At 39.7% G+C, this 17,885-nt stretch overlaps 1 protein-coding gene across 1 annotated transcript in view; it reads right to left on the bottom strand.

Annotated features, from left to right (window-relative positions):
- PDE6A (phosphodiesterase 6A) overlaps positions 1-17,885 on the bottom strand; it is a 114,640-nt gene that overhangs the window by 17,404 nt on the left and 79,351 nt on the right. The window contains exons 15-17 of the mRNA XM_044659865.1: positions 9,349-9,456; positions 1,828-1,891; positions 1,251-1,325 (exon numbers count right to left, since the gene is read on the bottom strand). Of these exons, the coding sequence (XP_044515800.1) occupies positions 1,251-1,325; positions 1,828-1,891; positions 9,349-9,456 (247 nt within the window). The remainder of the gene's footprint in view (positions 1-1,250; positions 1,326-1,827; positions 1,892-9,348; positions 9,457-17,885) is intronic.

The following is a 17,885-nucleotide window of genomic DNA, read 5'->3' as shown; positions in this document are numbered from 1 at the left end:
AAGGAAGGAAGGAAGGAAGGAAGGAAGGAAGGAAGGAAGGAAGGAAGGAAGGAAGGAAGGAAGGAAGGACTGGGAGAGATCTTAGCCTTTGGCAAATTATTCAACTTCTCTTGAACCTGTTTCCCCCATCCTAAAACAGACATAATAGGATTTAGAGCCTATTTTATCTAGTTCAACCCCTTCATTTTAGAAACTAGAAAACTGAGACCCAAAGGGGTCGAGGTACTTATCCAACATCACATAGATAGTGGAAGGGCCAGGATTTAAGCCCAGTTCCTCTAACTTCAATCTGCCACTTTTCTACAATACCACCTCTAATACTAGACTCTTTTATTTTATTTTTTAAATAATCCTTACCTTCTGTCTTTTTTTTTTTCTTTAACCCTTACTTTCTGTCTTAGAATGAATACGAAGTAAGGCAAAAGAGCCATAAAGGCTGGGCAATCAGGGTTAAGTGATTTGCCCAGAGTTACACAACTAGGGAATGTCTGAGGCATGATTTGAACTCATGACCTCCCAATTCCAGGCCAGGCACTCTATTCACTTTGCTACCTCACTGCCCCTACTTATTTGTATTTTATTAGAAATTTGGAGGCAATTATCTTCTGTGAGGAGAGCTAGTATTTTGCAAATTTTATGTCATGGGTAGAATATAGGTCTACATGGATTGTGTGAATTTCTCCATGAAGTGGAGCAGCGGAGTGAGTTTGTACCTCTCCATTAACATAAAAAAATGAGATCTCAACCCTAGTGCAAATATCAATAATATGCAAATAGGTTTTGATGACACATATAAAACCCAGTGGAATTGTGCATTGGCTATGGGAGGGGGTGGGGGGAGCAGAGGGAAAGAACATGAATCATGTAACCATGGGAAATTTTTCTTAATTAATCAATAAAAAATTCAAAAATGAGATCTCATCTTCCATCATTTTCCCCATAATGGAATCACTGTGATAGTAATCACTAACACTTATATTGAGCTCTAATGTCTGTAAGCCACTATGTATATGTTATCTCATTTGTCTTCACAGTAGCCTTGTCAAATAGTTGCTAATATTATGCCCATTTTACAATTCAGGAAACTGAGACCAGGAGAGATTAAATGACTTGTTCATGGACCCACATATAGAAAATGTCTGAAGCCAAGATTTGAACTCAGGTCTTTCTTACTCTAAGGGCAGCATTCTCTACTCTAGATTACCCAGCTGCCTTTCTGTACAAAAGGACAAACTCTAATTTCTACTTACAATAGGGTTCTGCTGGAGCACACTTCTCTCCAAGTCTCCTTGTTCCCAGAATTCAGCAGCCACCAGAAGAGCCACCTACCAACAATAAAAGAGTCAAAGTCCCACATCATCCCACCAAAGGACTCCTCCAGCCGAGCTTTTTGAGGCCAAAGAGAAGCCTGGTGTGGGCTCTCTGTTGTGTAGCATCCACCATGCAAAAATCATTCAACTGAAATTCTTTGGAGAGTGTGCAGTGATTGGAAATGTTGTTTCAGCTTTAAAGGTAATATTAGGATGACCATTCACATAATTGACTCTATCAACAACCAAACTAAGAGAAATCACATGATGATCTCAATAGATGCAGAAAAAGCCTTTGACAAAATACAACAATCATTCCTATTGAAAACACTGGAAAGTATAGGAATAGAACACCCTTTCCTCAAAATAATAAGCAGAATATATTTAAAAACACCAGCAAGTATCATCAGCTTTGAAGGTAGAGTCAGGATGGAGCACCCAAAACTTCATGAGGAAAAAGCAAGAAGAGATCCCCTAACCCAACCTCTCCCAAAAGGGAACACTAGCTTATATGTACCTTGCTCTGAACTTCCCAGGGCTTGGTTATGGCAGACAAGTCACAGGCCGTCATCATCATTGCCCTGGAGACACAAGACAGTGATTAACAGTCAGCTAGCATAGAGGAGAGGACATAGGATGGATCCCCTGACTCCAAAATGAAAGCTGATACAGAATTCAATGAGCCTTAAATTAAGTATTTCCAAGGACAGCCAAGTAGCTCAGTGGTTTGAGAGCCAAGTCTGGAGATGGAAAGTCCTGAATTCAAATCTGTTCTCAGACACTTCCTAGCTATGTGACCCTGGGCAAGTCACTTAACCCCCTTAACTAACCCTTACTGTTCTTCTGCTTTGGAACCAATACTTGGTGTTGATTCTAAGACAGAAGGTGAGGGTTTTAAAAATAAATGAAACGAAATGAAATACCTCCTATGGACAAGGAACTGCTAGTAATGATGCAATAATGAAATGATTCTCCCTATCCTCAAGAAGCTTACAATCAGTAGAGAAAACAATATAATAATAATAATAATAACTAACATTTACATAGTGTTTACTATGTGCCAGGCATGGTGCTTTCTGCTGCCAATTTAGATCTGTTATTTCATTTGAACTTCACAATAGCCTATGAGGTAAGTGCTATAATATTCCCATTTTATATTTAAGGAAACTGAGGCAAGCAGGGGTTAAGTGACCTATCCAGGGACACACAGTAATTATAGTTTCTGAGGTCAGATTTAAATTGAGGTCTTCCTATCCCCTGGGTCACCTAACTGCCCCATGCAGTTATACATGCAAGTAAGTATAAAGATAGGGGAAAGGAAAGATCCGTGCAAAATGCTCTAAGAAAATTTAAGAAGGAAGTGATTCTTTCAATTAGGGGTAGACTAGGTGGAGTATGTATCAAGGAAAGCTTCAGAAAGGATGTGATACCTACGTTGTCTTAAAAAAAAAAGATTTCAATAGGTGGAAATGAGGAGAGAGTGAATCTCAGGGGAAGTAATGAAACAGATTAGAGAAAACATTTGCAGTTAATACATCAGATGACGTCCAGAATGTGTAATGAACAGATATATAAAAGTGTAATGGGTCATTGGTGGCCAGGGTCTACAAGTAGACAGAACTTTCCCAAGTGTGTGTCTCTTGAGGACTGCCTAAGAGAGAGAGAAAAGGAGGTAAAGCTTTGCAAGAAGCACTGATTCAGCAGGTGCATGACAAGAGGATGGGAGTTGGCTTGGACTGCTGCTCTCACCACTCCACATTCCTCAGGCTGTTGCTACCTGAGGCACCCAGGACCATGGCCATTTCAAATAAAGACAGAGGCATCAAGAGAGGGAGGGGAACTGGACCAGAAGTAAGACTAGGCACCTAGAAACAGCCTCACTGGAAAGAGTGAAGGACCAAAAGACCAATCCCAGTAGCAACAAGGGATAGGAAACTGTTGCCATGGAGGTGGGGGCAAAGCCATGGTGATGTGGACTGGACTCTTGGACCAAGAAGGATATCGAGTAAGGTGCTTATTTGGCTGAACTGAGCCAAAGGGGTTGATCCACTATAAGGATTCCATTTTTCCTCTACACTTACTCCCTCAAGGATAACATATGTTTTAATTAGTCTCTTGTTTCTTTAAAACCAATTTTTCCATTTCTGTTCACTTAATCTCTAAAAGTCAGCATTAAGATAAAAATGTGGTTAACCATGGCAGTACTGGCTTGTATGTGTTTTACTATCTCAAAAGCATCTGAGAGGAAGAAGTTATGGTTGGCATCAACCTTTCCCTTTCTAATCTGTGTAAGGGGGAAAAAGGGATTTTTTTGGTCAAATATATTAAAAGATGGTCGCCAGAGGATTGAACAATTATCAATCCTCAATTAAGAATAATCTCAAGTCAAAATTGACTTTTGTGGAAGTTTATTTACAATTGAGAAGAGAGAGGAAATAAGGAAACAAGAATCTAACACAGTAGGTAAATTACTATGATCCTCTAATTAATCCCGGTAGATCTCTCTCTAGCCAAGAGTCAGAGGGCCAGAGGCCCGGAGGTGAATAAAGCAAAGCTTCATTCATAGAGTCTTTATTAAGGGGAAGTTCCCTGAGAGAAGTTCAGTAATATTCAGTCTTTAAACTCACCATGTAGACTGCTAAAGAAGATATTGAAGCAATCTCACCAAGTTCTCAGCATTCCAGTCAGCACTCCTCCACGGACCAGAAGAACTCCTTTACCAGCCACCCTCTTCACCAGAAGTCCCTCTCACTCACTCCACTCCCTCTTTTTAAAGGGGTCACTTATGTGTCACTTCTTGTGCCTTCCCCTAGTTTGTGTGTCCAATCACAACAGATGCTTCTCTTAGGACGCCTAGGGGGCGGTTAGTTTATTCTGATTCGTCATCCACTCTAGCACACATGGCTTAAGGACCTCCCAGAATTGGAGGTTCTCTCACCTTTGGTGATTAAATCTAAAGATGGGCAGTGTAGACTTAATCCAATTATCACATCTGCTACTACTAGAATTTTGTACACCCTCCCCAGAGAAAAACAGTCAAATAGCACAAGCAGTTTCCAAGAGAGAAGATGCAAAGAGCTGACATTCCTTGTATTCACAACATGATTACCTAGATGCTTTTATTATTACCATTTTGTAGATGAGAAAACTCAGAGAACTTAAGTGACTTATTTGTGGTTACACAATGAAAGGAAGAAATAAGCAATTCTGTACTGTAATGCATATATTTAATAGAGACCGAGAGACTCTAATTGCTGGATTCCTATCCATCATGAGATTTCAAGGTGAAAAAATATTTTCTTAATTCCTATTTTTATGACCTTCTTAAGGCAGAGAAGTACAAGTGAATGGTAACTCTCCAAAACTTGGACATAGCTTAGCAGACTAGTAGAGGCCATCTGCTATTCAAGGTGTTGTTGCAGACATTTTTCCGTCTAATTGTTTCTTTCTGTGGCTGGATTAAAAGGAATATCCACCAGAGGACCTGGTTGACTAAAGAGAAAGCCAGCGAAAGGAAGAGCTAGGAACTATTGGATCTGTCTTTCTGAGGGTGGAGCCCAGCCAAGAGGGAGTAACTAATTCTCCAGCTCATCTATTTTCACCTTCACTCTCCCATTGACCACAATGGTTATTGTAATTTTGTTCTTTCTTCCTCAAGTCTTCTATTGCACCCCCTTTTCTCCATCCTCTCAGTTGAGAATCTTGACTTATACTTCACCAAAACAGCAGCAATAACTAAAGTCACTCATTAAGAACTAGGTTCTTTCCTCATCTTGCATCACTCAGATGTCTTCCCCCATTATCTGAGCAAACCCCCTCTACATGCTCAAGTGATCTCATTCCATCCATATTCTCTGGGAGATTGCCCCCTCTATAATCCTCATTCTCACTAATCTTTAATCTCCTGTGCTGCCTAGAAATATAATCAAGTCTCTCTCATCCTTAAAAACTTTCACTTGATCTGATCATTCCCAGTATTTGTCCTACCTTTCTTGGCTAACCTCCTTGAGAAAGTCTTCTCTGGTAGATGTTCTATTTTCCTTCTCTCACTCTCTTTTTAAAAAAAATCCCTTACTTTCCATTTTAGAATCAATACTGTCTAATGGTTCCAAGGCAGAAGAGTGGTAAGGGCTAGGCAATGGGGGTTAAGTGACTTTCCCAGGGTCACACAATTAGGAAGTATCTAAGGCCATATTTGAACTCAGGACTTCCTGTTTCTAGGCCTTGCTGTCAATCCACTGAGCTACCTTGCTGTCTTCTTCTCTCACTCTCTTCTAAACTCTCTGCAGTCTTTCTTGTGACCTTATCATTCAATTGAAATTGCTCTCTCCAAAGGTACTAATGATCTTTTGATCACCAAATCTATGTCCTTTTCCCCAATGCTCATTTTTCTTGATTCCTCTGAAGCCTTTGACACCTTGGTTACCTTTTCTCCTTTATATTCTCCCCTCCGTAAGTTTCTATGATACTCCTTTCTCCTAGTTCTCTGGTCTCACCATTTCTTCAGAGTATCCTTTGCTGTGTGTACATCAAGGTCATGCCCATTAATGCTGGATGTTTCCCCAAGACTGTGATCTTCTCCCTCTATCCTATCTCACATGGTGATCTCATCAGCTCCCATAGGTTCAATAATCATCTCTATGCAGATAATTCTGAGATTTATTTTTCCAACCCTAACTTTTCTCCTGACAAATTTGTTGTTCAGTCATTTTCATTTGTGCCTAACACTTTGTGACCTTATTTGTGGTTTTCCTGGCAAAGATACTGGAGTGGTTTGCCATTTCCTTCTCCAGATCATTTGACATATGAGGAAACTGAGGCAAACAGGGTTAAGTGACTCACCCAGAGTCACACAATAAGTGTCTGAACATAGATTGAACTCAGGAAGATGAATTTTCCTGATTCCAGGCCTGGCACTTTCTCCACTACACCACCTAGCTGCCCCTTAATAACAACAACAACAAAACCTTTCTTCTGGCCTGCAATCCTACCTTTCCAATGGCTTACTGAATATTTTGAACTGCATGCCCTGTAGACATCTAAAACTTAACAGGTCCAAAACAAAACTTTTTCTTTCTCTCCCTACCTCCACCTTAACCCTCCACCCTTTCTAACTGCTGAGGGTACAATCATCCTCACAGGCACACTGACTCTCAACTTTACACCATATATCCACTCTGTTGCCAATTAAGACCATGTCACCCCCTCCCCCATTAAATTCCATTGGTTTCCTGATACTGCCAGGATCAAATACAAAATCCTCCAACTGGCTTTTTACATAAACTTCCCCTCCCTACCTTTCCATTTTTCTTTTCACTTATTCCCTTCCACTTACTCTACAATCCAACACTAGCCTTCTTGCCATTCCTTAAACATGATAGTCTATCTCCTGACTCTACACCTTTTCAATGGCTATACCCCATGCCTGGAATGTCTTCCCTTCTGGTCTATACCTCCTGGCTTTCTTCAAGTCTTAGCTCAAATCTCACCTTTTGCAAGGAGCTTTTTCCAGTCTCCCCAGCCTATCTTCTCCATTGTTAATGCCTTCCCTCTGAGATTAACTTATATTTACTCTATAGGTAGAAAAGATGCTCCAGTCCTCTAGGAGGCATGGCAGGTAGAGTATTGGACCTGGATTAACGAAGATTGAGTTTTCCGAGTTCAAATCTCATCTCAGACACTAACTAGCTGTGTGAACCTGGGCAAGTCACTTTAACCTTTTTTGCCTCAGTTTCCTCATCTGTCAAATGAGCTGGAGAAGGAAATGGAAAACCACTCCAGTATCTCTGCCAAGAAAACCCCAAATGGGTTATGAAGAGTCTGACACAACTGAAATGACTGAACTAGATAGATAGATAGATAGATAGATAGATAGATAGATAGATGAATAGATGAATAGATGATAGAGAGAAAAAGATAAAGAGAGATAGATAAAGACAGAAAGATAAAGATAGAGAGATGGAGATAATTAAAGATAAAGAAAGATAAAGATAGATAAAGACCAAAAGATAGAGATAATTAAAGATAGATGGATGGATGGATAGATGATAGGTAGATGATACACACACAGAGAGAAAAATATATAAATAAAGATAGAAAGATAAAGATAGGTAAAGAGAGATAAAGAGAGATAAAAAGACAGATAAAGAGATAGATAGATAGATAGATAGATAGATAGATAGATAGATAGATTAGACAGACAGAAATAGAACTATGTGGATAGCTTTGTATCTTGAATGTACCTATTATTTACATGGCATGAGCTCCTTAAGGGCAAGACCATGTTTTTGCCTTTCTTTGCATTCCCAGTGTTAAGCACAGAACCTGGAATGTAGTCAGTCAGTAAATAAACATTTATTAAGTGCCTAGTACATGCCAAGCACTATAGTAAGCACAGGGGGTACAAAAAATAAAAAGGTTAAAGACAGGCCTTATGGGACAGCTAGGTGGCTCAGTGGATAAAGAGCCAGACCTGGAGATAGAAGGTCCTGAGTTCAAATCTGACCTCTGACATTTCCTATCTGAGTGACCCTGGGCAAGTCATTTAACCCCAATTGCCTAGTTCTTACCACTCTTCTATCTTGGAACCAATACTCAATATTGATTCCAAAACAGAAGTTAAAGTTTAAAAAAAAAAAAAAGACCCCATCCTTGAGTAGCTCACAATGCAGTGGAGGCGACAACATGCAAATCATCACATACAAACAAGCTATATTCAGGATAAATAGGAAACGATCAAGAGAAAGAAGGCCCTAGCTTTAAGAGGGGCCAGGAAAAGCTTCCTAGAGAAGGCGAGACATTATCTGGGACTTGAAGGAAGCCAGGAGACAGAGATGAGGAGAAAGAATTTAGGAAATGCTTAATAAATATTAGTTGGCTGGCTCGTTTTCTATTCCAGGATTGCTAGAAGAGTAATATATACTCTCCAGTTAAGCAATAGCATGAGCAGTTTGCAAAGGAGAAAGTACAAACAGCCAATAATCAACTGAAAAGATACTCTAATCCCCTAAGAATAAGAAATGCAAATCAAGACAGGCTTGAGCTCCCACCTTATTACACACCCAGTTAGTAAATACAGTACTTCTTGTTCCCCCCCCTCCTCCCAGCCCCCCAAATAAAAACAAGATAAAATGCAATGTTGCTTTGGGGGATTACATTCCAAAAAAAGTTTGTACTAATATACAGTGAGAGTTACAAAACTAATCACATCCTTTGATCCAATAATTTCATTGCTAGGATTTATCCTAAAGGTGTCACACACACACACACACACACACACACACAAATACAGATCTTTCAGTAGAAAATGTAGCATATAAGGAAAAAACTTCTAATGATTAGAATGATCCAAAATTGAATTGAGCTGCTTGGGAGTGAGGGGAGTGAGAGTGTATGACCACATGCTAGGAATCACAGAAACACAGAATTTCCAAGTTGGAAAGGACTTTAGAAGTCATCTAGCACAATCTGTACTCAACCAGGAGTTTCCATGGCAACCCCTCTGAAATGTGGCCATGACACACCACTGGAGGGAGACAGAGGCTGTTCTATGGAGGTCACAACATGAGGGAAGAGTTAGGGAGGAAAAAGTTGGAAATTCACCAGTCTTTAGACAACTTTCTATGTAACTAATTATTCTTTTTAAGAGGGTGCTAAAACCACAAGTCTCAGGCCCTTCTAGCTTCAGCATCCTGGAGCAAAGTCCCAGTAACTCCTCCCTATTTTTTTAAGTTCTCCTTTTTCTGTATATTCCCAAATTCATGACAACCAGACCAGCTGGCTTTCTATCTCATCCACCAGAGCTCTTGCTGTTTCCTCACACCACTAAATACTCCCAGTGGCTGAATGACTCTCCTTTCTAACAAAATCAAGAAAGGAAAAGGAAAAGTGTGGTAAGGATTCTCCTCATTCAAGAGGTAATATTGGTCTCTGCCTTCTACCCGAAATACCTGCGGTCTTGACAATGGCGACTTTAAGGGGATTGGATATTAATACTGTTAATTACTTAATAATGTTAAAAGTCCTATTCAATACTCACATGACAATTTCCTTCCGTGTCTGTTCCAACATCATGTATTGGGTCCACTCCTGTTCAGTTTCATAAGTCTTAGACTGATCCACAATCTTTTGGAACATTGCCCTTTTTCTGTAAAATATGAGAAAACAACAGAGAAGAGGATCCTAAGGTAAGTGGGGGCAAAGGAATTCACATTCCAGTATTCATTACATTTAGTGTTCATTCACCCCTTAGCTTGTAAGCTCCTGAAGGTCAGGAAGTATCTTTTGCCTCTTTTTGTGTTTGCTGCATTTCTTTCTTTTTTAAAACCAGTACTCTAGATCTAAATCAGCACTGTATATTAGTTCCAAGGCAAAAGAGTGGGAAGGGCTGGGCAATGGGGGTTAAGTGACTTGCCCAGGGTCACACAGCCAGGAAGTATCTGAGGTCAGATTTGAACCCAGGATCTCCAGCTCCAGATCTGGAGCTCTATTTGCTGTACCACCTAGCTATACCCTGTCTGCTGTATTTCTCATAGTGCCTGGCTCATAGTAGGCACTTAAATGTATATTGATTGGTTGATATTTTCATATTGAAGACCTATATAGGAACCATACCAATCCAGTTGGACTATGATTAATTATAATGATTAAACAACTAATCTTAGCCGTAGGGAACAGACAGAGGAAACACAGCTTCTCTAGATAGAAATGGGTACTGTGGATGCAGAATGTTCCATATCTTATCAGATTCAGTTACTGTGTGGTTGGTTTAGCCTAACTGCTTTTTTACTATATTAGGCTTCAGATTTGTATGGGGAAGGGGGTGGATGACAGAGAGATGTCTATTCTCATTTGACTGTGAGGCAAAAACTATGGCATCAATAAAATCCTAAAATATCCCCAAGGTAGGGCTGTAATGGAGCCAGATCATATTGACTCCCAAGACCCAATTGTTAAATTCTCAGTGTGATTACTTGTGCCTTGGAAATCAGCAAATGTTACAAACTAGGGCTTGATTTATTATTTATTTTTTTGTTGATTGGTGATTTAAGAAAGTAATGGAAACAAATCTTAGCACAGATGAAATTTAAAAGTGTGTTGGGGTTACATTTTTTTGGAGATAGGGTGGGGAAGAAATAAACATTTGTATATAGCACCTACTATGTGCCAGGCACTGTTTTTTTTTTTAAACCCTTAACTTCCATCATGGAGTCAGTATTGTGCATTGGCTCCAGAGCAGAAGAGTGGTAAGGGCTAGGCAATGTGGGTTAAGTGACTTGCCCGGGGTCATACAGCTGGGAAGTGTCTGAGGCCAGATTTGAACCTAGGACCTCCCATCTCTAGGCCTGGCTCTCAATCCACTGAGCTACTCAGCTGCCCCTCCCCCCAGGCACTGTGTTTTAACAACATTGATCTAGTTGTTAAACATTTACCAGCACACCCTTGCCCCAAAGATATCAAAGGCAGTAGAAAAAGCACTGTATGGAAAACCAAATTACCAAAATTTTAATCCAATTTAGTTATGTGAAATCTAGTGATTTTTTCATTTTGAAGTTTGTGGTAGTAAAAATAAAATTGATTGAAGACTTCTGTCTTGGGTTCAAATCTGGCCTCAGATACTTCCTAGCTGTGTAACCCTGGGCAAGTCACTGAAACCCCAAATACCTAGCCCTTACAGCCCTTCTACTTTGGAACCCATTCTTAGTATCAATTCTAAGATGGAAGGTAAGAGTTTAAAAGATAAATAAATACTTTGGCCATATGATGAAAAAAGAGAACTCACTGGAAAAGAGTCTGATGTTGGGAAATATTGAAAGCAAAAGAAGGGGACAGCAGAGGATGAGATAGATAGGTAGTGTCCTAGAAGCAAGGAACATGAGTTTGGACAGGCTAGGGGAGATAATGGAGGATAAAAGGACCTGGCATGCTATGGTCATAGAGTCAGATACAACTGAACCAATCTGTAGTGTTGATATGAATTGTCTTAGCCATATTGCCTGTCCAAGGGTATCTGTCTACTAGAATACTACTATAAGAGTATGTTCATTATTTCCACTGTGGAACTGTGGGAAGATATGCTCAAAGTTTATGGAGAAAATGTTTTGTTACTACTATTCTCCCTATGAATTATCTTTCTTAAATCTAAACCCATTCTCTACCTCATCTTGATTATCATTCCTTCCACCTGTCAATTTCTCAGACCATTACGTGTATTCTGTCTTCACTTTCTTCACTTCCCAATTTTTCCTCCTTTCCTAACTCAATTCTACATTGTCCTCTACTCTTGAATCCTTTGAACTATTGTCCTATTGCTATCCTTTGCTAAACCCCACCTCTGGATTATTCTCATCTTCTTTGTTTTTATTTATTTGCTACTGAATAGAGTAGGGGGAAGTCACAAACAGTGCAGATTGAGTACACTACAAACTTGCATTGGCTAACAGTCAATGGAGCCTTCACTCCATCAAGTAATTTTTTTACTCTTCCTTAATTTGATTCCCCCTCTTATTCTTCACAAAAGCCATTCCAAACTCTCTCTTCTGTCCCCAAGCCTCCCACTTCTCCTTCCCCCTTTTAGTTGAAGATCTTGACTTACTTTATTGAGAAAATCAAAGATATTAGTTATGAGTGCACTCTTCTATTCATCTCAAACCCCCATACCATCCTCAACTCCCTCATCCTTTCCTTTAGTCTCTGATAATAAATTGACCCTATCCCTTGGCAAGGTCAGTCTCTCTTCATGTGCCTTCAACCTTCACATCTTTTCAAATAAGTTGTCCACTGAATCATCACTGCCTTCCCACATCTCTAATCTTCATTCTCTATTTACTGATTTCTTGTTTGTTGCCTACAAATACCCCATCTCTCCCAATCCTGGAAACACCTGTACTAGACCCTACCACTGTCTCAAGCTATCATGCTATTTCCCCCTCCTTTTCTTAGCCGAGCTCCTAGAAAAAGCTGTCTATACTCTTTACTTTTATTTCCTCTCCTTCCACTCACTTCTCTGCCCTTTGTAATCTGATTTCCAAATTTGTCATTCAACTGAAATGACTCTCTTCAAAATAACCAAACATTTGTTACTTGCCAAATCTGGTGGTCTTTTTTGCAGATGACCTTCATACTTAATTTGGCACTTTTGACTGTCTTCTCTTTCTAGATACTTTTTTCTCTGTATGTTTTTGTGATACTACTTGTTGGTTCTTTCATTCCAGCATTCATTTTGTGGTGTTATTTTAAGATTGGTTAGAGAGGATTCCCATGGTGGTTTTGAGCTTTCCCTGTTTCTACTCTGTCATCTTGGCTCTGCCTCCCCTATTGCTTCTAGGATCATGTATGAACCTTTTTCTTTGATTTTTAAAGTGTTTCACAATCTGGTCCTAACCTATATTTCCATTTCATTATATATTACTCCCCTAGATAGCTTTCTGCAATCTAGTCAAATTGGTCTTTTCTCAGTTCCTCACATATGGTATTCCATCTATCCCTGTCTTCACCTTTAGATTGGTCATCTCTCATGCCTGGGATTTGCTCCCTCTTCATCTTTTTCTGATAGAATCCCTTACTTCCTTCAAGATGCAAGCACTACCTTATATATGAAACCTTTCTTGACACCCCCAATGGCTAATTCTCTCTACTTCTATCTTGCATTTATTTTGAATTTATTATGCATATGTTGTGGGAAAAACACACAATAGTTTGTGGCAGGATCATGTCCTAAGAATAGTTTCAATCCAGAGGTATGAAAGTATTTTATTTAAAGAAGAGGTTTAAGATAGTAAAATAATCCAGGTTGATGAAATGGTCTAAGGGCTAATAGAATAGCTTTAAGTTTGGTGAAGTAGCCTGAGTCATGGATCAGAGTTTGCATAATTATTGAGGGTCTGGGGGCTTGTCACCTCCTATTAGAGGAAAATCTCCACATTTTCCCAGAATAGCCCACCCCTAGGCATTACAAGGGACTACAGGTCAAAAACCTCAAGTAGACACAAATCCAGGTAGATTTATGTTTTGGGGTCTGACATGTCAAAGGTGAACTTAAGGACACCAAAAAAGGAATAAGGAGCATGTGCAAACTTAGGGGATTCTCTTGGATTGCCAGAGCCCTTAGTGCACATGTCCCATGCTTCCCCCCAATTGTCCTACCTGCCACTATTTGTCAGCATAGGAGATGTCTCGCTACTCTTCTGAATATCAAAGAGGGGAACATAGGGAGAGTACAGTCCAGTACATGACCACTATAAGGTGACTAATAATGCCTAACAATTCAGAACCAAAGTCAACACTGAACAATATAAATAGTAATACACAATAGTATAAAGCTGATAGAAATACAGAACAGAACAATACAAAACCATTATATGTGATTAATAATACAGAATGGTCAACTGATTAATAATATAGATTTTGTAATGTATGCTTTACTTCTGCTAACAATATAGATTTTGTAATTTATGTTTAACTAGTGCCAGTTGGTGGAAAAAAGCCCCAAGATTTTAGAATATAAGGGTCCCATTTTTATCACTGCTTATCGCTGCCCACTTTCATCACATATACTTATATACATACATGTTGTGTCTCCCAATAGAATGTAAGCTCCCTGAGAGAAGCAATTATTTCTTTTTTGCATTTGAATCCTCAGTGCTTAGTATGATGCCTGTGACAATGTAGGGACTTAATAAATGCTTGCCAAATGAGTGATTCTTACCATCTCAGTAAATGCCTTTGCTTTGAGCTAATTTTGGCTACTGGCTGATTATTAGAAGTAAGTACATTGGTGGGGGCTCATAAACTAATAGTCTTTAGAGTGAGGATCCAAACTTCATGCTTGAGTTGGCAGGTGGGGGTGCAGCATACTTATTAGAAGTTTCCTATTTATTGGGCCTTAACAATACCATCACTATAGCTTACACCAAGTTACCTTCTATCTATCTGAAAAAGAGGTGCAAAATAACCTCTCTACTAACCTCTAACCATAACAGTAAAGTATGGGTCACAAGAATCAGATAATTGTGTTAAAGAAACATATTTCTTGTCCCCAAAAGAAAAAGAGTTTTACCCTCTACCCCTTCTACTCTATTGACACTTCCTGCCAGAATGAGTGGACTCCAATGAGTCTTGGGCTTTCTGTTATTAACAGGGTTAAACATCTTTGATATAAAACCCCCTCATTTCTCAAGAAGGAAAATTCTATTTAAAAAATATTTCTTAAGTATAGGCCAGACTACATTATTCCCCTGATCAAGAAGGTGCCTTTGCTCCCAACTACATCATTCTCCTTTTCTCTACATTCCAACCCAACTGGTTTGCTTGCTATTCTCTTCACACAAGTCTGTTTCTTGTCTCTCTCATGCCTAGTGTCTACTCTCATCTCACCTCCATCTCTTAGAAACACTCGTTTTCTTCAAGGCTCAGCTTAAGTACTACCTCTCACACAAACCCTATCCTGATTCCCTCCAGTTGCTTGTGCCCCATTCCTGAAATTATTTTGTATTTGATATATATATATATAGATAGATAGATAGATATAGAGAGATATAGATATAGATGGATATATATTTACTTATCTATATACATGCTATCCAACCCCAGGACAATGGAAGCTTCTTTAGGACAGGGATTATTTGGCAGGAAGAATTTGCATATCCATTCCAAACAGAAGGTAACTTGGTGTTGGTTATAATGCTGATACTGCCAAGGCTAAATAAATAATCATTAAATGTTTTTAGTTTCTGATCTTTTTGTCTACAGGTTGATTATTAGAGGTAATTACACCTGTGGGGGTTTATGAGCTATAGTTTTAGGAGCAAAAAAGAACCTAACCCTCAAAACTGTTGTCTGTGGATTTTGTTTTCTGGGTTGTTCTTTTACTTTCTGATCATCTCCTGAAGCATAGAACAAGGGGGAACAATTGTATTCTTTACTTTCTCCGGGTTTCCTTTCTGGTTGATATGAATAGGCTTCTCTACCCTTCTCTAGTGGCTTCTAAGGAGGCCATGCTAAACCTGGAACATTGGTAATCCATTCCTATCCTTTATTTGGGAATTTCTGTGTATTTTGCATCCTTGGGGTCATTGTTAAGGATCCTGCTCTTGATTTACATTCATTTGAGTAGATTTGCATATATATACTGTTAGAAATTGCCTGGAAACACTATCTGCTTGCTAGTTATTTACATTTCTCTCTTCCTCACTCTTTTTTCCCTTTAATAAAAACCTGTGATTTCACTTGTGTGGGGAATTGATTTGGAGGAAAGCTCTCCTTACCAAAAGAGATCAGTTCCTGCTTGGCAACTAAATTATCCTAGAGGATTGCCTCAGGCACTTAAAGGTTCAAATGTGCCAGGGGAGGAACTTGCCAAATCTCTCAGGTTCTGCAGGCCATTCCATCCCCTCTAACAGGCTGCTTCTCTGACATTTTTCTGCCTTTGAACTCTTCACTTCTTTGATGAAGATTGGCAACTTATGGTCAGAGTTGCTGAGACACCGAGAGGTTAAGTGATTTGTCCTTAGTCATATGGCTAGTGTGGGTCAGAGGCAGTGTCTGTATCTCATAAAGTTTGCTCAGGGATAAAAGAGAAGACAAGGAAACAAGAATGTGCCCTCTTTTTTCTTGAGAGAGGCTGAGCAGAGTTATGGCCACAGGATGATGTCAGGATACTGGGAGTCAAGGTCTTGGCCCCTAGGCAGGGAGAGCGGAGCAGGACCTGTAGCCAGATGAAGAGGTCAGGCTCAGGGGCAAGAGGTGAGGTACCACCCAGGAGGTCGGTAGGAGAAGGAAAAAAGGCACAGAGTTGGCTAATGTCCCCTAGGAACCACAAAATCAGGTTGGCAGGCCGATGCCTCAAAACACTTAGCCATGACTCCAGAGCCCTGAAATGTGGGGAGAAACCACAGGGGAAATCTGCCAGAAGGTCGTATATGAAGTCAGATGAGCTTCCTTATGGACATGTGTGAGGCAATGGATAAACTGAAGAAGCAGTAATATCACCTGTGTTCAGAGAAACATGGCTTATTCTGTATACTTGACTTCTATTCATTTAGCCTCACAACAATATCTAGCATTTATATAGTATTTTGCAAATATTATCTCATTTTATCCTCACAACACCCCTAGGAGGTAGGTGCTTTTATTATTTCTTTTTTTTACAGATAAAGAAACTGAGGTAGACAGCAGTTAAAGTGATTTACCACAGCTAGTAAATGTCTGAGGTAGGATTTAAATGCAGGTTTTCCTTATTCCAAGTCCAGTGTTCTATCCACTAAGCCACCCAGTTACCTAAAACAGCAGCGGCTCTGTTGGCTGCCATGTCAAACTATTTATTCATTTTTAATTTGCTGCCTATTAGAACCTCCTGGCCTTTTTCTACATGAACTGTTTTCTAGGCAAATCTTCCCTATCCTGTACTTCTACAATTAATTTTTCTTTAAACTCTTACTTTTCATCTCAGAATCAATATTGTGTATTGAATCCAAGGCAGAAGAACAGTAAAATCTAAGCCAGTGATGGCAAACCTATGGCACACATGCCATTTTCAATGACATGCAGCTGCATGTGGCCACATATAGAGAAGTATGGGGCCACATGCCGAGGATGAAACGTTTGCTGTATGTAGTGTAGGCACTCTGTGCACTATAGATGACAATTTTACCTATATTAATTTACCTATTTTGGTTTATTAAATATAGTTATATGTTACAATTGTACATTTTTGTTATTTAAACTATAAATATCGTGAAATCATGGTATTTTTCTCAAAGTGACACACTACCTGAGTTATGCTCAGTTTTCTGGCGAATTTTGACACACCAAGCTTAAAAGGCTGCCCATCACTGAGCTAGGCAATGGGGGTCAAGTGTCTTGTCCGGGGTTATGCAACTAAGACATGTCTCAGGCCACATTGGAATCCAAGACCTTTCATCTCTAGGTCTGGTTCTCAACCCACTGAGCCACATAGCTGCGCCCTTTCTACAACTGATTTTTAAAAACTAATATCTAAAACCAGAAGTCATAGACAAGAGTGACAAAGTATAGTCAGACATGGGTAGAGCCAACAGAACAGGTCTAATTCCCCTTCTACATGACAGTCTTCAAAATATTTGAAGATACCTGACTGCTACCACCCCGTCTCCCCATTGCTTCTCTTCTCTAGGCTAAACATCTCTGATCCTTGGTAGAGAGGATTAAGACCTACATTGGCCTTCTGGGGAAGAGTGGAGGGTCATGAGAAAAATAGAATACCTGACAATGTATCCCCATACTGACTGACATGCTACTGGCTTACATGGATGTTCCATGTGGATACCAGACCAGAAACTCTTAAAATAGAATGGAGGGGTCAGCAAGGTGACAGGAGATGGGAGGTCCTGGGTGCTAAACTGGCCTTAGACACTTCTAGCCATGTGACCCTGGGCAAATCACTTAACCCCCATAGCCTAGTCCTTATACTTGGACTTGGAACCAATTATCAGGATGAATTCTAGGATGAAAGACAAGGGTTTGGAAGGAAGGAAGGAAGGAAGGAAGGAAGGAAGGAAGGAAGGAAGGAAGGAAGGAAGGAAGGAAGGAAGGAAGGAA

This window comes from Gracilinanus agilis, chromosome 2, assembly GCF_016433145.1.
Source record: "Gracilinanus agilis isolate LMUSP501 chromosome 2, AgileGrace, whole genome shotgun sequence".
Taxonomy (NCBI): Eukaryota; Metazoa; Chordata; class Mammalia; order Didelphimorphia; family Didelphidae; genus Gracilinanus; species Gracilinanus agilis.
This window is presented reverse-complemented; position numbering and strand designations above follow the sequence as displayed.